The sequence below is a fragment of the Amia ocellicauda genome, chromosome 21 (assembly GCF_036373705.1).
Source record: "Amia ocellicauda isolate fAmiCal2 chromosome 21, fAmiCal2.hap1, whole genome shotgun sequence".
In the NCBI taxonomy this organism is placed as follows: domain Eukaryota; kingdom Metazoa; phylum Chordata; class Actinopteri; order Amiiformes; family Amiidae; genus Amia; species Amia ocellicauda.
In genome coordinates, this window is record NC_089870.1 from 797,060 (window position 1) to 819,982 (window position 22,923).

At 39.9% G+C, this 22,923-nt stretch overlaps 1 protein-coding gene across 5 annotated transcripts in view; it reads right to left on the minus strand.

The window, feature by feature from the left end:
- LOC136717292 (papilin) overlaps positions 1-22,923 on the minus strand; it is a 117,005-nt gene that overhangs the window by 65,162 nt on the left and 28,920 nt on the right. For all 5 annotated transcript variants that reach the window (XM_066694844.1, XM_066694843.1, XM_066694841.1 and 2 more), the window contains exons 3-4: positions 19,803-19,918; positions 4,354-4,414 (exon numbers count right to left, since the gene is read on the minus strand). In XM_066694844.1, coding sequence (XP_066550941.1) covers positions 4,354-4,414; positions 19,803-19,918 — 177 coding nt within the window. The remainder of the gene's footprint in view (positions 1-4,353; positions 4,415-19,802; positions 19,919-22,923) is intronic.

The following is a 22,923-nucleotide window of genomic DNA, read 5'->3' on the forward strand; positions in this document are numbered from 1 at the left end:
TCCCCAACTACTCCCGCTGCTGCGCCGACTGTCACTCCCGCACCTGCCACGGCAGCTGCCCCCCCTGCAACAGCCGCGCCGCCCCTGCCCGACGTGTCCGCGGTGCGTGCCGCCACAGCCGCGCATGCACGCGAACAACAAGGAAGAGCGGTGGAGCGACGCCCCCGGGCTCCCTCCCCCTCTTCTGAGTCTTCGCTGGCCTCCGCCGCGCCGTCGGCGAAGGAGGTCAGGCTCAGCGGACATAGGGCGCAATGAGGCCATCCTTGCTCTCCACAGCAGGATGGACCAAATCTGCGCTCTTCTGGTCGCGCAGGCAGCGCAAGCAGCGCAAAAGGTGCCGCCCCCCCCACACCATGTCGCTCTGCCTGGGACCATCCGGCAACAGCCCCCGCCCTAGCCAGGAGAGGGGAGGCTTATGCCAGGACCCAGGGAGTGGCAGAAGCGGGCTTGGTGGATTCCCCGCGTAAATTCCACCATAGCCGCACTCGTCTCCCTACCTCCTACCTCTCTCGGGGAAGCCCCCCGGTTTCGGAATGGCGGTGCACCTCGGGGCAGGCTCCCTTATCAGCTCGCTGCCTCCTCCCTTGCGACAGTTTTGTTATACAGTAACCCCTCCCCCTTGGGCAGTGATTCTGACTTGAAAGATAACGATAGGTTGCATATGCATCCCCGGTTATCTGAAAAAGGAAGCACTGCCCAAGGGTTGCAAGGTCGTGTGGGAGTCCTGGCTCCCGGCAAAAGATGACGAACCAGGGGCCAATGGCAGCTTTGATAGAGTGACGTTTTGATTGGGTTCCTGTGGAAGTGCGCAGAAACCCCTCCCCCTTGGGCAGTGCTTCCTTTTTCAGATAACCGGGGTTGCATACGCAACCTATCGTTTTACAGCATTTTATTTGCTGTTCTTACAAACTCATAACAAAGCATCTTCTACAGTAACTATACTATTTTTACAGAACATTTTTATAGTAAAAGAGTTTGTATAGTACAGTATTCTGCAGAAAAACATTCAGGAATAGTTTGTTTTATGTAAATTTTACCTTTGGATACATTTTACACAAAACAGAAACTCAGAACAGCAGTAAGTACATTGGCAAGGACTGACAGTTTATAGCTTGGCTCACATTCCAGTGCTAGTTCCACTAAGCCATAACTAAGAAACTGCCAATGTGGTTCTATTGCAATTCCCTAGTAAAATTCCACGCAATTCTGTATTATAGATCTGAATTTAAATTTAAATCACACAGTCATAGAATGCTGATGACCCAGTTTCGTGTTTACTTGCAATAATAGAGAATAAATTTGCCTCTACAGGAATTGTTAAGTTTATTATAGCATGCCAGCTTTGCATTTAATGTATTTGTTTTATATTACATAAGAATCTGAATGCAATGTGTACCTTAAACAACATTATGGCAAGGCTTTGTTATGTCATGAAAGATAATCACGGGGGAGGAATCATTCAATTAACTGGTCAACATTATGATGGCATCTGGTCAAGTTTACAAGACTAGCAGGTTTTCCCGCAGCTATATTCAGGCAAACCACCTGGCCAAATAAATGTCTGTATGCCAAAAAAACTAAACAAACTTATATTAAAACACTCATTCCACTCATTCCCTAATGACACCCCCCCCACTCTCTCATTCGCTCATCTAAAATTCTCTTATATTTACCTGCAGGAACCTCAGGCATCAGTCTGATTAAATCTGGGTCATGGCACCAATGTAGCCGGTGCAGTCAAAGCTTCCCGTTCAGGATTCAATCCGAGCTGCACAGATGCTCCTCTGAGTGCTCCGCACCACAGCAGCTCCACCCAGTAGAGTGTTAAGCTCATTACGCCTAAAGGTCAAGTCTGAGGTGTATCACTGTACTGATTTTACAAAGGGGTTATGTCACCTGTAACGAGCTCATGTACACAATCATATACCCCCCTCACATACACACACTCTCATAAATTCCATGTAACAAGCTTCCTCTGTATCAGTAGCTCACTTCAAATGGCGCTGCAACCAACGCAGTCTTTTTTTGAATGTTCCCAAAGTTTCAGCTTCAACCGCATCGCTGGAGAGTTCAAGATCCTAACAACTCTCTGTGTGAAGAAGTGTCTCCTGTTTTCTGCCTAGAATCCCAATTTCCATTTGTGTCTCCGGGTCCATGTGTCCCTGCTGATCTGGAAAAGCTCCTCTGGTTTGATGTGGTCAATGTCTTTCATGATTTTGAAGACTTGAATCAAGTCCCCATGTAGTCTTGTCTAATCCAGGGTGAAAAGATTCAGTTCCCTCAGTCTCTCCGAGTAGGACAGGCAATTTATTTCTTAAAGTGTGCATTGTACAGTCTTAACATTACTTCCCTTATTTTAAATTCTACACTCTTCTACAATATACCCTAGCATTCTGTGTGCCTTTTTTAATTGCTTCCCCACATGGTTTGGATGGCGAAAGTGAGGAGTCCACATAGACTCCTAGGTCTTTCTCCTGTGTGATTTCTTCCAGTTCTATTCCTTCTATATTGTAATTACACAGATCAGCCATAACATTATGACCACCTGCCTAATATTGTGCAGGTCCCCCTTTTGCCGCCAAAACAGCCCTGACCCGTCGAGGCATGGACTACACTAGACCTCTGAAGGTGTGCTGTGTTATCTGGCAACAAGATGTTAGCAGCAGATCCTTTAAGTCCTGTAAGTTGCAAGGTGGGGCCTCCATGGATTGGACTTGTTTGTCCAGCACATCCCACAGATGCTCGATTTGATTGAGATCTGGGGAATTTGGAGGCCAAGTCAACACCTTGAACTCGTGATTCATCAGACCAGGCCACCTTCTTCCATTGCGCCGTGGTCCAGTTCTGATGCTCACGTGCCCATTGTAGGCGATGCTCCTCTATTTTGTCTATTAATTTTTATTTTTTGCAGTAATGCAGGTAAGACTGACTGGTCTATAATTTCCTGGCTCAGTTTTGTCCCCCGTTTTCAAAAATTGTAGACCATTGTTTTAGACTCGGGACTCAAAGCTAACCATATTGTGATCACAGTTCACCATTGGTTCTCTAACTAGTGTCCCTCTGACTCTATCTTGGTCATTTGAAAAGATCAAGTCAATGCATGCTCTCTCCCTGGTTGGTTCCCTGACAAATTGAGTTAGAAAGCAGTCATTTACCATCTCAACCAATTCAATTTCTACTTCTGTAGTCCCAACTGGAATTTCCCAGTCTATGTTTGGGAAATTGAAATTATATGTACATTATAACAGCCACATCCTTGCTACATGCAGTCCTAACTACATTTTACAATGCAACATCTTTCTGAATATCTGAATTGGGTGGCCTGTAAACACACTCCTATTACTAATCCTCCAGCTCTTTTATTCAAAACTTTAACCCACAAAAATTCTGTTTCATTAGCAGGATCTAATTTGAGTTCTTCTGCCTCAATGTCATTTGTTGATATATAATACAATAATCAAAGAGGTGGTGGGGTAGTATTATATTCATCCCCATCGTTTTCTTTAAGCCATGTTTCTGTCACTTCTACAACATCATAGTCACATGCCAGCACTGTGGCTTCTAGGTCTAACATCTTGTTCCTTATACTCCTGGCATTTAGGTACAAACATTTCAGGACTTTCCTACTAGCAGTTTCCCTCTGTTTTCTTTCCTTAGTAGAGCATCTTCCATTGTCAGAGCTCCCTGCCCCCCTGATCTCTAGATCCTTAAAAGATCCTCAATTACTCTACTTCAATCACTTCTATATTCCACCTCTAAAGGGGGTTGTCCAAGCTACTTAATTTTGACTTTATGTATCTACATGTAAGCACATGGCAAAACAGAAAAATAATAGGAATAGATATTTTTTTTAGAGAGAGAACATTATTCAAGGTTGTTCCTAAGGGATGTTCAGCCTACACTGCAAATTAAAAGCCTCTTTCAAGAGTGAAATTTAAAAAGTAAAGAAAGAAAACCATCAAAGCTTGACTTGATGACCTCATGCAAATGCAAGCTAAAATCAGACTCTGTGTGTCAATCAAGAGGGTGAAAATCAAAGCAGTTTGACAGAGAGAGACGGCACCAGTCTGTCAGTAGCTGGTTTCTGCCAGAGGGAAGCGGACTGCATTTTTCTGTAATGAAGGCATCTTAAAAGCTGCAGATGCTACTTTACAATAAAGGTAATTTATTAGAGTAAGGATGTGAGACAAAAAAAGAAATGCAAAGCTGCATGTGTGTCAAGGAAAATAAAACAGTCAATAAAAAAGCTAGAATGAGGGACATGTGCATAGCCAGGCAGACGCAAGCAGAACAGAAAATTAAATATACACTCAATAAGTGTCACACAGGCTTCTTCTGGGCTTTGTTCTTCACCTGGATGTTACAGGATCGGAAGGCCTTGGATGGTCCCACACAGTTGGTCCCTCTGTCTGCCCTGCAAGAGACAAGAACTATAATCAGTGGATCTGAGTGGAAATCAGCTTCAAGTAGCTTCCATGCACATTTAGTGTGGCAAAATTTCAAAAGGGACATACAGTGAGGGAAAAAAGTATTTGATCCCCTGCTGATTTTGTACGTTTGCCCACTGACAAAGAAATGATCAGTCTATAATTTTAATGGTAGGTGTATTTTAACTGTGAGAGACAGACACAACAAAAAAATCCAGAAAAACGCATTTCAAAAAAGTTATACATTGATTTGCATGTTAATGAGGGAAATAAGTATTTGATCCCCTATCAATCAGCAAGATTTCTGGCTCCCAGGTGTCTTTTATACAGGTAACGAGCTGAGATTAGGAGCACTCTCTTAAAGGGAGTGCTCCTAATCTCAGCTCGTTACCTGTATAAAAGACACCTGTCCACAGAAGCAATCAATCAATCAGATTCCAAACTCTCCACCATGGCCAAGACCAAAGAGCTGTCCAAGGATGTCAGGGACAAGATTGTAGACCTACACAAGGCTGGAATGGGCTACAAGACCATCGCCAAGCTGCTTGGTGAGAAGGTGACAACAGTTGGTGCGATTATTCGCAAATGGAAGAAACACAAAATAACTGTCAGTTTCCCTCGGTCTGGGGCTCCATGCAAGATCTCACCTCGTGGAGTTTCAATGATCATGAGAACGGTGAGGAATCAGCCCAGAACTACACGGGAGGATCTTGTTAATGATCTCAAGGCAGCTGGGACCATAGTCACCAAGAAAACAATTGGTAACACACTACGCCGTGAAGGACTGAAATCCTGCAGCGCCCGCAAGGTCCCCCTGCTCAAGAAAGCACATGTACAGACCCATCTGAAGTTTGCCAATGAACATCTGAATGATTCAGAGGAGAACTGGGTGAAAGTGTTAGTGTGGGTGAAAATCGAGCTCTTTGGCTTCAACTCAACTCGCCGTGTTTGGAGGAGGAGGAATGACCCCAAGAATACCATCCCCACCGTCAAACATGGAGGTGGAAACATTATGCTTTGGGGGTGTTTTTCTGCTAAGGGGACAGGACAATTGCACCGCATCAAAGGGACGAAGGATGGGGCCATATACCGTCAAATCTTGGGTGAGAACCTCAGCCAGGGCATTGAAAATGGGTCGTGGATGGGTATTCCAGCATGACAATGAACCAAATCACACAGCCAAGGCAACAAAGGAGTGGCTCAAGAAGAAGCACATTAAGGTCCTGGAGTGGCCTAGCCAGTCTCCAGACCTTAATCCCATAGAAGATCTGTGGAGGGAGCTGAAGGTTCGAGTTGCCAAACGTCAGCCTCGAAACCTTAATGACTTGGAGAGGATCTGCAAAGAGGAGTGGGACAAAATCCCTCCTGAGATGTGTGCAAACCTGGTGGCCAACTACAAGAAACGTCTGACCTCTGTGATTGCCAACATGGGTTTTGCCACCAAGTACTAAGTCAAAGGGGTCAAATACTTATTTCCCTCATTAACATGCAAATCAATTCATAACTTTTTTGAAATGCATTTTTCTGGATTTTTTTGTTGTTATTCTGTCTCTCACAGTTAAAATACACCTACCATTAAATTATAGACTGATCATTTCTTTGTCAGTGGGCAAACATACAAATTCAGCAGGGGATCAAATACTTTTTTCCCTCACTGTAGGTATTTGAGAGTCAACTGTCTTTCTTTCCCCAAACACCCTGAGATTCAAGCACAGTGCCTGCCCCATTCCTTATGGAGGGCTATCCATCCATGGGCCTGGAAAATTACTTCGCTATCGTTTTCATTCCAGCCAATTAAACAACTTAACCAGCTATGTTGGCTTCTTTAGACAAGACATTCTCAATCTAAAGCCACTGACTGAAGCTGTCTATCAAACCTTAGTTACTGGTTCTCTCCATGACCATGTTTCGAGATAAATATTTCATATTCAACATGCACTCTTAAAACAGCTATTTAGTAATTTTATTTTAGTTTTTCAATGCCTACTAAATCATAAAACAATGGGAGCTAAAATATTGGAACAACAAAAATGATAATATTTCTTCTCATTAATTTCTATAGAGATCTACAGCATCATCTAATCCTAGTTTATAATTAACTGTAAGTTATATATAACTAAAGTTTTATCATGAAGTTACTTACCACTGACCACTTAATTGAAAAATACGAAATACATTTTATTTTTATTTTTTAAATACTACTGTTGCTTATGATGTTAACTTTGCAGATAATATAATTGTAATGTTTTGGGGGATATATTTTTTATTGGGATATAATGATAAAATGTTTGAGTGACACTAACGGCTTTCTTATATTACAGCTTGTACTCCCAGGGTTTCAGGCAGCAAATAATTCAAATTTAAATAATAACATCATCATTTCCAAGGTAGATATATTTCATTAGTAAGACGAATACGTGAATGGAAGGTGTGGTGTGAGGTACACACAAGGGACTGATGGTGAAAACAACTGTATTAATATACACCACAGAAAAGAGGTGTTATAAGCAATCTGTCTTCGGCATAAGCTACATAGAGGTCTCATAAGCTTAAATACCACAGCCAGTTGGCATTTTTTCAACTGCCTTGACAGACGCGTTCATAGCTTTGAGCTATGTATTGAGCAGGGTGTGGTGGGAGTTGCCAGCTCTGCTTGGGGGCTCAAGGACAAGGATAGCACTGCCAGCACAGGTTAACTCTATTGCATTACTTATTCAAACCACACACCGCAGTGTCGTGCCACTGATCAGCAATACTCCTGCCCCTGTTTTGTAATTTACCGACAAACCCCAATAATAAAAACATAATAATGGCATTTGTAAAAGTACTAAAGATTCAAATATGACATTAAACTGAAACTTAACAATCTGAAACCTATAAAACAAAGTTTACACTAGATATAGCTTTAATATAGTCTATAGTCTATAGATATAGTCTTCATCTGCAAAAACACAGAGGATTTAAACTGTCATAGATGGATTTTCTTTGAAACACTAATCTTTGAAAATCAGTATTTAAATATGAACCAGAAAAAGTGCTACTCAATCAGTATTTGGTAGTGCTGGTCTTGAAAACAACCAATCAACATAATTGAGATTCAAATCTAATGCATCTTGCGTAAAACAAATTGAATAATGCACTGTAAAACAAAAAAGTCAGAAAGTTTTTCAAAAATAATATAATAAAATAATAAATACATAAAATAATTAATACAATAATTTCAAAAAATGTGTATGACAAGATAGTATTTTCTTAATGTAATGCATTTTTCTCCAAATTCACTAATGCCCTTGTATGTTGGATTAAGAGAGGTCTTAAAGTGATCCTGCTGCTAATGATGCACCCTGTTCTTTGGATGTTTGATCTAATGCCAGTGTCAGCTATTGAACACACTGCCAGATACAACCAGAAATCCCCACCGTTGTGTACGTATCACAAAACATTATTCAGCTGCCTGACAAGATGCAGCAAACCACAAGCAGACAGTACAAATACTGGAGCCTTTTATTATTATTTTGTTTCTTATTCTTGTGAGCTTTTGTAACACACGAGTTCAGTCAACAAAAAATAACCATGCCTTTTCTTGTGAAGTTGAACTGATTGAAAAAGTCTGTATGGGCTTGTTGGTTTTGTAGATATGGCTGGGCATGCAAGAGGTATAGTTCAGTACCAGCCTTTCTTTGACTATTCTCTTTTTCACACAATTCACAGTTAAATACAAACCAGTATACTGTTGAATTCCTTCCTTATTCTAGGAAATCTTCACAGTGTAAAGATAGCATGCGGGTAGTTTGAAGAATTCGCTTAGTGTTTGGGCTCAGAAAATATAGGTAGCTGGTAGTGGTTTCTTCTTTTAAATCATGTAAAGGAGCTTGAGCAATCGATCCAACAAATGGCAGCAACTGTTCAACTTGTATGATTTTACACCAAAAGAGTGGGATTTATTTACTACATTTATTCTTAAATGGGGTTTCACTTGTGTAGGAACATCAAGTTTTCTTGTAGTACTCCATTTTGAGTTACCGGACTACGTACATGTTGTACTTTGTTGTAGGCCTACAGGTTTTTCAAAGGTTGGAAGATGCATGTTTTAGCTGCTATTTTGCATGACTTTTTTTAAGAAGTATGTTGGGGATTAGACTGAAAGTATTGAGCAATGTCTTCCTAAACACCAAGCACTGTTTATGAGATTTGCTGCTTCCATACTTTTGACCCCAACTGTGCATGTATATGTGTGCCCACAAAGGGAGTGCAGAGTTATCATGGCAGGTTTCACCAGAGGAGAGAAAGTGATATGTGGCTGTAAATCCACCTCACAGCACTGTTCTTTGTACTAAATTGTAATTAGTGATATTAATAGATCATCTATGGGACACTTTGGCCTGCAGTCACTCAACGCCTTTTCTCTCTCTGTAAAACAAAGACATTATAGTGGCCTGGAAATCTCCACTGAGGTATTTAAAACTCAGGTGCCTTTAACCAGTAAAGTCCCAGACCTAATGTACAAGAACAGTATGTTACAAAACATACTCACAGTTTAAGCTATTGTAGTCAACGTAACCTAAATAAGATGGAGAACTATTGCTCCAGCTCTATTTAAAGGTATCAGCAGCAATACCATGTTGCTCTGATAAAATTATATTGCATTAGTTTTACCAGTACCTCTCCAGTTGGTTTAACCCTCAAAGTGTCAATTTAATATTTTAGGTGTTGAAACAACACTGATTATTAACACTGGGATTTCAACACTACAGATTTTGCTGTGTTGTCTTAACCCCCATTCACACTGAAATGCCGCCAAATTGCAGGCAAATTGCGGGCAACATTTGCCTGCTTTTGTCCTGTTGCCCCCCATTCACATTGGGTTTGAATGCCGTAAAATTGCTGGCAGCCATTCAAACAGAAAACAGAGATTGCCGGCAAGAGCGCTGTGGCCATGGGGATGAGATGCTACAGTCCGTGGATCCGGAGAGAGCACTCTGGACGTGTCTGTACAAGTGCGATCATTTCCCCGTTTAAAGATATGGCAGTAGCAGTAAAATATTGAGAGATTGATATTTAGGAGATGTCACACTACTGTGTAATTGTATATTTTTATATAGGCAAAACAATCACCGTTCGGCAGCGCAACGCTGATTATAAAATTCACAAATATAGCAGCCTATTGTTGTGTTCTGTATAACTGCATACAGTGTGTTTAATAGACAGTTGGATGCGTCACTATTCAGACTTGTCATACGATTATGAAAATGAATTGCTTTGCAGATCTGTGCACATTCTGCACAACGTGAATGCACCCATGTATTATTTGGTTGTATCAGAAGTAGTCAAATATGTTAGACTACACGTAGTAACTTTATTGCTGTCATTATTATTATTATTTATTTATTGGCAGACGCCCTTATCCAGGGCAACTTACAAATAAGATCAATACAAACTGCAAAACTACAGTACAGTTCAAAGCATAATGCAATTTACACATGTGTATAGGAAATATACAGTACACAATACAATGTAGTCATATGTATTTGTTATTGTACGCGGTATGCTGCCATTTCTTATTTACATTAATCATGTAAAATGTAAATATCCGGTGTTTTATTAAAACAAAAGGAACCAAGCTCAATTGATTATTGCAACATGATCAGAGTCCTGAGAAAACACAGAAGTGAATCACAAAAATGATCCCGAGTTACAAACGGAGTGCGTTTGTACACAAGGCAAGTGTGAATGGCGAGTACACTGACTGATACATTGTTTCAAAGCAAACAAACCGAACCGATTTCGTTTGAAACTAACCCAGTGTGAGGGGGTAACACGTTTGCCTGTATAGAGATAATATAGTTTGTATTATTTATAGTACATAACGTCTGACATGTGTGACAATAGTCAGCAATTCATACCAACCTGTTGGTTCATCAATAACACTCAGAATTGCTGCGACTATATTATTTTCAACCTCCGCCATTTCTCGTTACGGTCACAAGTTCTTGATCAAAGGTGACTTAACTTTGTTGTGTTGTGGTCGCAAAAATACGCCCCTATTCTGATTGGTTACAGCAGTTAGCTGACGCACTGCGTCGACACGCAAGGACTAGACTGAATTTGCCCGCAATAATTTTCCTGCTCCATTCGCACAGACATGTTACTAACAAATTCCCGGCAATTAGACTAGGACCTTTGCCAGAAAATTGTCGGCAATGACCCATTCACACCTTGCCGGCAACAAAATGCATGCAAATTGCCGGCAAATTGCCGACAAATTGTTTCAATGTTAATGGGATTTTATACTCTAATTACACTTCTACCATGGTTTGGAATGGGTGTTCCAGTTGTGATAGAAAATTAACTGACACTTAAATAAAGATGTTTTTGACAGTATGTTTCTATCACTTCCTATGCCCTGTTTATAGCCATAAATAGAAGTATATGGGATTTGAAAGCAAAATAAAGCTCAGTCAGGTGATGCAAGCACTTACTCTCATAATGATTTATGCTAAATTCTATTCAGGACCATAACTTAGTAAAATAGTTTGAACATCTGTTATTCTTAATAGCTTCTGAATCAAGATGCTGATTTTCCTTGGGGAGCGATTTACTCATTAGTTAGAACCAGTGGTTTTGAAACTTTTTTGTATTGTGCAATTTATGGAGACTTTCTGCAATCAGTAAGTAGAAAAGCTGTAAGTGTGTTACAGTAACTATAATAAATATATGCACTGCCCTTACTCAGTAAATCCCTTACTAACTGTGCAAAAGCAGACCCTAACATGTAAGGGAACACAATAACAAAACAGCAGTAGAACCAAGGCTTTAACAGATAAGCTGAGGACCAAATAAGTAACTCCCAAGGATTTTCAGGATTGTTTTGTCAGATTGTTAATGAGCCAAAATATTACAGTTCTGTGTATGTAACAACATAACAAGCCTTCAAGGTCAGCAGCAAAAATAATGATTTTTTATATTATTAAATAGAACAAAGAATACTGTGTATGGGGAATTAATACAAAATAAATTGCAGAAATGCACATATAGGATATTTCTGAAAAATCCAATAGTTTCAATCCAATGTTTTATTCAGAATTATTACCAGTGACCATGCATTAGTCAGACTATTCACCACTAACAAGAAGCATTTGTAAAGGGAAACGTTAAAATCCCAACATGTAATTTATAATGGAAAATGTGGAAAAGAAAGACAGAATTGAAGCACTATTAGCAGAAGCAGACTGTCTGATAAGCAACAACAACAAAAACCTCAATGCATTTCTACATTTATTTCATGCTTAGCAATTTTGTGGACAAAAATGTAAATGTACTTTGCCTTCCGTGTTCATATTTGGGAATACTGTTGACCTGTCTACAGATAACAAGTTCACATGACTCTGAGTTTCTGTGTTTCATATACTACATGGAGCCTGCATGTAAACATGATGACAGAGCTCAACAGTGCTCTCTGGCCTGTCTGTGCTTGTCTGCTGCTCCTTCTGTTTCAGATACAGCACAGCAGGTGAGCTCAATTGTGCTCAGGGCCATGTTCTAGTTAGCAGGCCTGGACCAGACACATTTCACATTGACTCCCAGTTAGGTCGAAAGCCTTTGCCTTTTGGGGATGAGAAGTTTCCACTCTCCAGCCTCAGTCTAGCGTTCTAAGAACAAAGTCGCATCACACCTTCACACAGAAATGTAGGCCTTCAAGAGCAGAAATAGAGTGATCGACCTAGTCCTGATAGTATGTAAACTCTGTAGGAATGTAAGGAGTTTAAAAAGGAAAACTAATCAATCTTTTCAACTGTGTTGGCAAGTATGGTCACCATCATCACAATCCCTGAATTTCTTGCTACAAACATTGCTACAATAATTCTGTAAATGTGCAGTCTCTTCTGCTTCTACTTCAATTTCATATTTTGTTTTTAGTTATCATTTCGGAATTGGAGTCTTAGACATAAGTCAATCAATTAATGGTTTTACCCACCATCACAATGATTGTATTGTCATCCCACTATGGGCCGATATAAAGCATAAAGAGGGAATCAAAGTAAAGGGAATCGGTTTGTTGATACTCTGACAGTAAAAACTAAAGGTCTGAGGTCAAATATTACTCCCACTGTAAACAGTATTACCAAGATACCAATTTCCTGAAGACTGTATTTTCTTCAGTTGTTTTTCACTTAAATTGTTTGCAAGTTCTGAGATAACTACACACTCATAGTGCTATTTATCTTACTGTCTGCTCTAAATGGTATAATAGAAATGTAGCAACACTGAAAACTGATGATCACGCAAGAACATATGGATATAGACAGTTAATGTTAATTACTTCTTTAACCTAAGCATGTGAGAAATGTAACAACACAGCCCATTTTACTCATTTTCCCAGATTAAAAGCTTTGTTGCATGAGACCATAATAGCTAGAAACTGTTGCTAGCAATATTTGTTTTAATTTGATACTGGAAGCTTGTCGAGGCTGGAACATACAAAGCAAATTCTCTGACAAACCAGACAGTGAGAATGTTTCCAAATGCTCAACAGATTGAAAATTATGCATCCTGATCAAATGGGCTCAGAGGCTGCTTTATAAAACATTTTAGTAACAAATGTAACACAACTGGAATTGTTCCCTTTAAAAAATATATATAAATTCCTCCATAATTGATTGACAGAAAAAGTATATTAATTATCAGCTAAACCCTTAAATATATAATATGCAGCACAATGGCACATATATGGACATTTCTTCCTCTAAAGCATTTTTTTTAAATTAATTATTCTCAAATAATTCTGATTGTACCTGTTTCCAGTGAGGGATCAGAATAATACTGACACATACTGACACACACAAGTATTTATATTACAAATAAGGATATACTGGTGGACCATCAAATCTTACATGCAAATGAGTTTAAATGGTAAATATCTTTAAATTTCCACTTGTGACCTCTGACCCATGTTTAATTTTTTGTCGCTCCAGAAATCCGCAATTCCACAATTGCAGAATATGCCTTCTCCTGCAGAATTCTCTTCCTCTAGCAGAATAAGACATTTTTCAAATGAGACAAGGAAAAATAAATAAATAAATACAAATGTTGTACCATATATAACCACTAGTTGTCAATAGCATTACATACAGTAAAATTTTGCATTTTATTCACTTTTAACCACCTTTTGTTATCGATCTCCATCGTGTATTTTTTTATTGTTTGATCTACTATTACTGTCTTAGGAGGGACAAAACTAAATAGCTTAACTTTGCCAACATGATAAGTTACCCATAGAGACAGGTTTAAAATAGAGAGATGTTTTTAGACCCAATAGCAATAGTTCAAAAGATTAAGTGGCAAATGTATCAACTGAACACATTGCATGAGAGTACACAGATCTTCAGGAGGATGGCAGCATTTATACTGTGTGTAACAAAGTCCCTGACCAAAATAATCTCAAATCAAATCAGCACACAAAGATAAAGTCCTGTAGCACTGGTTCCTCCCAGCCTGAACTCATTTTAAAACGTTAGAGGACCTTGAGGACAACCAAATACAAAAAGCTGGCTTCTGAAGAGAGAGAAGGTAGATAACATGCCCTGCGTACGTGTGCGCACACACACAGCTATAACGTTAAAATGTTTACAAATGCAAACTGATTGCTTTCTAGCCTAATTTAGCTAAATCATTATCAGTCCTTTACCTGTTAGTTGATGCTAAGTAGGCTATTTCGAATTCCAAGCATCGCTGTGTAGATGTGTAAAGTGTTACATCTCAAGCCTGATAAATGCTTCTGAAAAGATACGGGTAAACTATACAATAATACACTTGGGCTTACTTCCTTAACTTGTGACTCAAACAGGATACTTTCAGCATGATGAAAAAGCCTCAGTAAATTACTGTTCTTAAGAATAAATTGCTTTATTTACAGGTAATCAAACAGATGAAAATGAATCATTCTTATTTAGTTGTTAACCAAGGTCACACCTATGTATATGTTAGAGGTCTTGTCTGTACTGGCAAAAACTTGCAGATGGATAAAATATATTTTGTGCACAGTTTTAAATCATAAATTATGAATGGTTATGTTATGAAAGTGCGAAATACTAAACCAGTCGTATAAAGTTATTGTACTGTAATTCATTCTAAAGACTACTGTCTGCCTTGGTGTGAACTACAGAATGCAATTTGATTCTAAAATAAACCAGCTAAAACATACTATAAAATATCAGGACAGACTTAAATAATTATACACCACCATGTTTCAGACTCTACAATCCAGCAGACACAGAATGCAGAATGTTGTATTCATTAACTGCACCTTTAGTTAAATTGACACAAGACAATGTGGTAACCACAGCATTACCACTGAGCCTTAGTATTTTTTAGATGCCCAAAATAATACATGTTCTCCCCACACTGCCATATATGGCTGTCCACAATAAGTATGACCCTATGTCTTTCTATCAGTAACACATTATGGTTTAGGAGTGGCAGAATCCACAATTTAACTTTTTGGTAACTATCTGTAAAAATATATTGGAACATAAAGAAAGCTAGGTAATTAGATGTAACAGTAGCTCTGTTGACTAAATCAGTCGATCAATCAATCAATCCTTTATTAAACTGGAAAAATAAATTCTCATTTACAATGAAGACCTGGAAAATGCATCAAATTTTATAAATAAAATTTAGTTTTGGGCACATTAATGAGACACTGCATTTTCACATTAGAAGCTTGTGCTGCATAGGAAAGTGTCTTGCTTATTGTTTCCGTTTGTCTGAGGAAGCAAAATTCCTATCACAATTTGTGGATTGCAGCAGCCTTAAATGAGACTAATTCTGTAGGATATTTCTTGGCAACTCCTACTTGTCTAGGTATACTTGGGCTATATATTTCAATCACAAATCCACAGAGCTATTACATTTTGGATTGTACTTGCATGTTTTGGTTTTGAATATTTTTTTTTAATGCAGGTGTGATCTGAAACCTTAATTGACCTAAGGTTAAAATAAAGTGTAAGTAGTAAGTAGTGAAAAATAACATACATTTGAGAAATATTAGGTTAAACATATCTGGCTCTCCCGGTCAATTAACACTGGAGTGCTTAGACCCATTGACCATGTCTCACACCAGTATGACGTATACCCTCATTGTCCCTCGCCTTCATCACTCAGATACAAATACATTTGGGTAATCCATAGAAAAACCTCTTCATGTAACCATATTCACTATCTGTTCCCTCGAGGAAGTAGGGTTTTCGTTAAAATGTGGAAAGAATCTGTCAACCGTAATCATTCCTGCTGGTTCTTAGGCTGCTCTTTATACAGGAACCATGCTGGAAGAGGGGGGGGGGGGGGAGTGAAGTTATTGAATCTTATTCAACCAATCAATATTTCATGATTCCAAATTCAAAATGTGTAGTTTGGTTACAAAACCAAATATCCAGTTGTGTTTATATTAACAAATTATTGTATGAATTAGACAAACAATAAGTAATTAGGAGTCAGGGTATGTGAAAAAAGTGAACCCTGGTTCTATCACCTCAATTAAAGGGGATAATTATAATCTGGTTTAAATTATTAGATCTTGGAAGGTTCCACCCTATACAAAGTTCAGAACCTTTGTGACTTTGGTCTTCAAGTGTTTGGAAACATATCATGCAACGATCAAAATAAATCTCTGGGACCTCAGAAAAGCTCAATCCAATTTTTTTTTGTCTTTCTTCTTTTCTGTCACACACAAGCTGTTAGGACTCATACGCTATGCATCCGCAGATCAATAGCAGGTTTCTAGCAAAAAAAAATTGTGTTTGATTCCATGATGCCCCTGAACACAACTTGCTCATAAACAAAATCTGTAATTTCTTTGAAAACTGATCACTGTGATCATTTATGAAAACCAATATAGAAAATCATTGCAAATATATTCAATGTATGTATATATATATTTCTCTTATGCCTAGAAATGTCAGCTACTGAATAATCAACAATATAGATAATGAGTAGATATGTCATACCTATTCATATATGCCATGAGGTCAGCACCACTTCTGTAACCTTGTGGACAACTCTCAGAAATAACAGGAAGTTTGTAATCAATACGGCCATGTTTACCTCATCCTCTGAAAGTGTCAAGGAAAGGGAAATAAAATATTTTGATTGTGTCTGTCTGCTACAGACATCTCAAGACACAGAAAGAAAGGCAGATACACATAGGCCCTGTATTAGTCAAAATTAGGTGATTTGAATAAGTTCAATATAGTTGCTTATCAATACTAGAAATTCTTACACCATCCAACTGCCTAGAAGAATGGGGAAACAAGTCAGGAACCAAATGTGCAAAGCTGCTAGAGACTTACCTAAAAAGACTTGCAGCGTTAACTTCTACCAAGGGGGGTGAATAATGCAACTTATGCTAGGGTCAAACTACATGATTTCTACAATACGACACAATTTTGAGAACGGTGGGCAGCTCACACTTAACGGACCTTTCTTTCTTTCATCAAATGTATGTGTTTTGTGTCGTGAAGGAGTGCACACTACACGATCATACAGGGGGTCACACACTTAATATCTGATCTGAAATCCTTTTTCATGGGGATCTCCGACACTTACAGGACATGTACGTCAACCACAGATGTCCGCAGTTCTGAGCAGATCTGTGCTGCTCCACCAACGGTATCGGAGGAATTCTGCAGATCTGTGCAGAACTGTGGAAATCTACACAACAAGAATGCGACCACAAGCTCGCCGCTGTCACAGTGGTTCGGAAAGTAAAACAAAGGTCAGGCAAGAGATGTGGTCAAACAGGGCAGGCAATAGGTCAGGCGATCAGGCAAACAGAATACCAGGGGGAATCCATGAACCAGTGTACAGGAATACAGGCAAAGTTCAAAACACTAAGCTGGTCAGAGCAAAGAGGAGTTGTTTGCATAGTTTTCATTGCATTTGTGGGTATTTGTGGTTTCTACAACACTTGCAAGTTTCGTGAGTTTTTATGCATGTACAGTTAGGGAAAAAAGTATTTGATCCCCTGCTGATTTTGTACGTTTGCCCACTGACAAAGAAATGATCAGTCTATAATTTTAATGGTAGGTGTATTTTAACAGTGAGAGACAGACACAACAAAAAAATCCAGAAAAACGCATTTCAAAAAAGTTATACATTGATTTGCATGTTAATGAGGGAAATAAGTATTTGATCCCCTATCAATCAGCAAGATTTCTGGCTCCCAGGTGTCTTTTATACAGGTAACGAGCTGAGATTAGGAGCACTCTCTTAAAGGGAGTGCTCCTAATCTCAGCTCGTTACCTGTATAAAAGACACCTGTCCACAGAAGCAATCAATCAATCAGATTCCAAACTCTCCACCATGGCCAAGACCAAAGAGCTGTCCAAGGATGTCAGGGACAAGATTGTAGACCTACACAAGGCTGGAATGGGCTACAAGACCATCGCCAAGCTGCTTGGTGAGAAGGTGACAACAGTTGGTGCGATTATTCGCAAATGGAAGAAACAACTGTCAGTCTCCCTCAGTCTGTGGCTCCATGCAAGATCTCGCCTCGTGTAGTTTCAATGATCATGAGAACGGTGAGGAATCAGCCCAGAACTACACGGGAGGATCTTGTTAATGATCTCAAGGCAGCTGGGACCATAGTCACCAAGAAAACAATTGGTAACACACTATGCAGTGAAGGACTGAAATCCTGCAGCGCCCGCAAGGTCCCCCTGATCAAGAAAGCACATGTACAAGGCCCGTCTGAAGTTTGCCAACATCTGAATGATTCAGAGGAGAACTGGGTGAAAGTGTTGTGGTCAGATGAGATCTTTGGCTTCAACTCAACTCGCCGTGTTTGGAGGAGGAGGAATACTGCCTATGACCCCAAGAACACCATCCCCACCGTCAAACATGCAGGTGGAAACATTATGCTTTGGGGGTGTTTTTCTGCTAAGGGGACAGGACAACTGCACCGCATCAAAGGGATGATGGACAGGGCCATGTACCGTCAAATCTTGGGTAAGAACCTCCTTCCCAAAGCCAGGGCATTGAAAATGGGTCGTGGATGGGTATTCCAGCATGACAATGACCCAACACACACAGCCAAGGCAACAAAGGAGTGGCTCAAGAAGAAGCACATTAAGGTCCTGGAGTGGCCTAGCCAGTCTCCAGACCTTAATCCCATAGAAGATCTGTGGAGGGAGCTGAAGGTTCGAGTTGCCAAACATCAGCCTCGAAACCTTAATGACTTGGAGAGGATCTGCAAAGAGGAGTGGGACAAAATCCCTCCTGAGGTGTGTGCAAACCTGGTGGCCAACTACAAGAAACGTCTGACCTCTGTGATTGCCAACAAGGGTTTTGCCACCAAGTACTTAGTCGAAGGGGTCAAATATTTATTTCCCTCATTAACATGCAAATCAATGTATAACTTTTTGAAATGTGTTTTTCTGGATTTTTTTGTTGTTATTCTGTCTCTCAATGTTAAAATACACCTACCATTAAAATTATAGACTGATCATTTCTTTGTCAGTGGGCAAACGTACAAAATCAGCAGGGGATCAAATACTTTTTTCCCTCACTGTATGAGCATTTTACAGACATTTGAAATTTTGCTGGAAGGAAAATAATAATAATAATAATAATAAAAATCTTAACAAAACTTTTTGCATGGAAGCCTAATAATAGTAACTAATAATAATAGAATATTATATTTAGCCGGTTAATTTTCCAAGGGAACACATGGGGCCAGATTAAATCAAAACTTTGACCCACCTGCTAATAGAAACCTACAGAACTATACTCAGTTGCAGTTGCATTTTTAGTAAGATGACACTTTCTTCTAATTGTAAATGTAACTTCTATGATGTACAGGTTTATAGTTTGCTATTAGCGGGTGGGTCAAAGTTTTGATTTAATCAGGCCCATGGTTTTACAGACATCAACATACAACATATACACATGACAAGTGTAATAAAACCATTTGAAAAATTCCACACAATTTCAGTGAATAAAATTAAGGGGATTGATGAAAGGCGTGTCTAATTCACCTGCAGAAAATGCAAAAAGGGGATATAGACTCGGATTTTGAATTGAGTATGTGAAGCAATGAGTATGGGGAAAGTATAAAGTATAGAGTATAAAACAGAGGAGGAGCATGGGAGTATAGAGGAAGTGAAAATATTGGATAAACAGCAGAAGTCGAAGAGGCTGAATGACTCAGGCAGGAAGACCAAAATAAAAAGCATTCTAGTATTCCAGTCTTGATATTACATGTGTCTGGACTAAAAGCACAGTAGAAAAAGAAGTGAGAGAAGGACAGGTTCTGTGGATGCAGCTCAAAAAGAAAAGGCAAGAGGCAGATGATGGGAAGGCTGGGTAGAGCTGCAGGGTTACCTCTGTGAGATGCAGTGTCTGTAGCGCACTGTGATGCCACTCCCGCAGGTCCGGCTGCACTCGCCCCAGTCCCCCCACTCTCCCCAGTAATCACTCTGTCGCCTGCGCCTCTGCCACTGAAATAACAAAGTGATGGTTAGACAAGGGACTGCCAAAGACCAAGCCTCTTCAACTGGACCACAAGAATCAGCAAAGTGACCTGCTGACAGTTACAGTGAGGGAAAAAAGTATTTGATCCCCTGCTGATTTTGTACGTTTGCCCACTGACAAAGAAATGATCAGTCTATAATTTTAATGGTAGGTGTGTTTTAACAGTGAAAGACAGAATAACAACAAAAAAATCCAGAAAAACACATTTCAAAAAAAAAGTTATACATTGATTTGCATGTTAATGAGGGAAATAAGTATTTGATCCCCTATCAATCAGCAAGATTTCTGGCTCCCAGGTGTCTTTTATACAGGTAAAAAGCTGAGATTAGGAGCACTCTCTTAAAGGGAGTGCTCCTAATTTCAGCTCGTTACCTGTATAAAAGAGACCTGTACACAGAAGCAATCAATCAATCAGATTCCAAATTCTCCACCATGGCCAAGACCAAAGAGCTGTCCAAGGATGTCAGGGACAAGATTGTAGACCTACACAAGGCTGGAATGGGCTACAAGACCATCGCCAAGTAGCTTGGTAAGAAGGTTATAACAGCTGGTGCGATTATTCGCAAATGGAAGAAACACAAAATAACTGTCAGTCTCCCTCGGTCTGGGGCTCCATGCAATATCTCACCTCGGGGAGTTTCAATGATCATGAGAACGGTGAGGAATCAGCCCAGAACTACACGGGAGGATCTTGTTAATGATCTCAAGGCAGCTGGGACCATAGTCACCAAGAAAACAATTGGTAACACACTACGCCGTGAAGGACTGAAATCCTGCAGTGCCCGCAAGGTCTCCCTGCTCAAGAAAGCACATGTACAGGCCCGTCTGAATTTTGCCAATGAACATCTGAATGATTCAGAGGAGAACTGGGTGAAAGTGTTGTGGTCAGATGAGACCAAAATCGAGCTCTTTGGCTTCAACTCAACTCGCCGTGTTTGGAGGAGGAGGAATGCTGCCTATGACCCCAAGAACACCATCCCCACCGTCAAACATGGAGGTGGAAACATTATGCTTTTGGGGGGTTTATCTGCTTAGGGGACAGGACAACTGCACCGCATCAAAGGGACGATGGACGGGGCCATGTACCGTCAAATCTTGGGTGAGAACCTCCTTCCCTCAGCCAGGGCATTGAAAATGGGTCATGGATGGGTATTCCAGCATGACAATGACCCAAAACACACAGCCAAGGCAACAAAGGAGTGGCTCAAGAAAAAGCACATTAAGGTCCTGGAGTGGCCTAGCCAGTCTCCAGACCTTAATTCCATAGAAAATCTGTGGAGGGAGCTGAAGGTTCGAGTTGCCAAACGTCAGCCTCGAAACCTAATGACTTGGAGAGGATCTGCAAAGAGGAGTGGGACAAAATCCCTCCTGAGATGTGTGCAAACCTGGTGGCCAACTACAAGAAACGTCTGACCTCTGTGATTGCCAACAAGGGTTTTGCCACCAAGTACTAAGTCGAAGGGGTCAAATACTTATTTCCCTCATTAACATGCAAATCAATTTATAACTTTTTTGAAATGCGTTTTTCTGGATTTTTTTGTTGTTATTCTGTCTCTCACTGTTAAAATACACCAACCATTAAAATGATAGACTAATCATGTCTTTGTCAGTTGGCAAATGTACAAAATCAGCAGGGGATCAAATACTTTTTTCCCTCACTGTAGCAAAAAAGAAAAAAAATGTATAGGCAGTTATTTCATATGCAATTATAGATTCATCCCCCCCAGGAGGACACAGGGCACAATGCAGGGTACACACAAAACAGGATGCCAGTCCATCACATTGCAGCTTACTACTATCAATAATAATAATTATAATAAACAGACTTTACACCACAGAAATGTACTCTATTTCAGATTTACCTATTTCATTGTCAGAAAAAAAGCATCTGTTGAATTTTTTTAAACATAAGAACATAAAGTTTACAAATGAGAGGAGGCCATTCTACCCATCGTCCCCGTTTGGTGTCCATGAATAACTAAATGATACAAGGATCCTATCCAGTCTATTTTTGAATGTTCCCAAATTTCCCTATCGTTGGGGAGTTTGTTCCAGATTGTGACAACTCTCTGTGTGAAGAAGTGTCTCCTGTTTTCCAATTTGAATGCCTTGAAGCCCAATTTCCATTTGTGTCCCCGGGTGCGTGTGTCCCTGCTGATCTGATGTGGTTGATGCCTTTCATGATTTTGAAGACTTGAATCAAGTCCCCATGTAGTCTCCTCTGTTCCAGTGTGAAAAGGTTCAGTTCCTTCAGTCTCTCAGTAGGACATTCCCTATAGACCTGGAATAAGTCTGGTTGCTCTCCTCTGAACTGCCTCTAGAGCAGCGATATCTTTCTTGAAGTGTGGAGCCCAGAACTGTGCCATAGCTTGTATTCACCTAGAAACTCCTACATCAGTGGTGGAAGCAGCTTATTTCCAATGAAGACGTGTATTTCTAGCAGGTGCACTACTATAAAATTGTGCATCCTCACACGTTACAATTACAGAGCTCCACCAAAATAGATCGGTGATTGACAAGCACCAGAAACCGCATCTAGTTTGCATGTAAAGATTAGAGGAGTTGCTTCTAACTGAGTGAGGTTGTTAGTGGAGTTCCACAGGGATCAGTACTAGGGCCTTTGCTTTTTCTAATCTATATTAATGATCTGGACTCTGGGATAGTTAGGAAACTTGTCAAATTTGCAGATGATACTAAAATAGGTGGCTCAGAAGATACAATCTTGACTTCACTTAGATATTAATGGACACCAAACGAGCAGGATGGGTCGAATGGCCTCCTCTCATTTGTAAACTTTCTTATGTTCTTATATGTTTGAGTCCAAATCTGCCTGATTTCATGGAGATTTTGAGCAAAGTTCTTCAACTTTGAAATGACTCAAATTTTCACAATCTTCTGGGGGAGGACCCACAGACCCCCATCTCTGAATTCCTCAATCCTCTTGGCCCTCATTTTGCAACATTCACTGAAC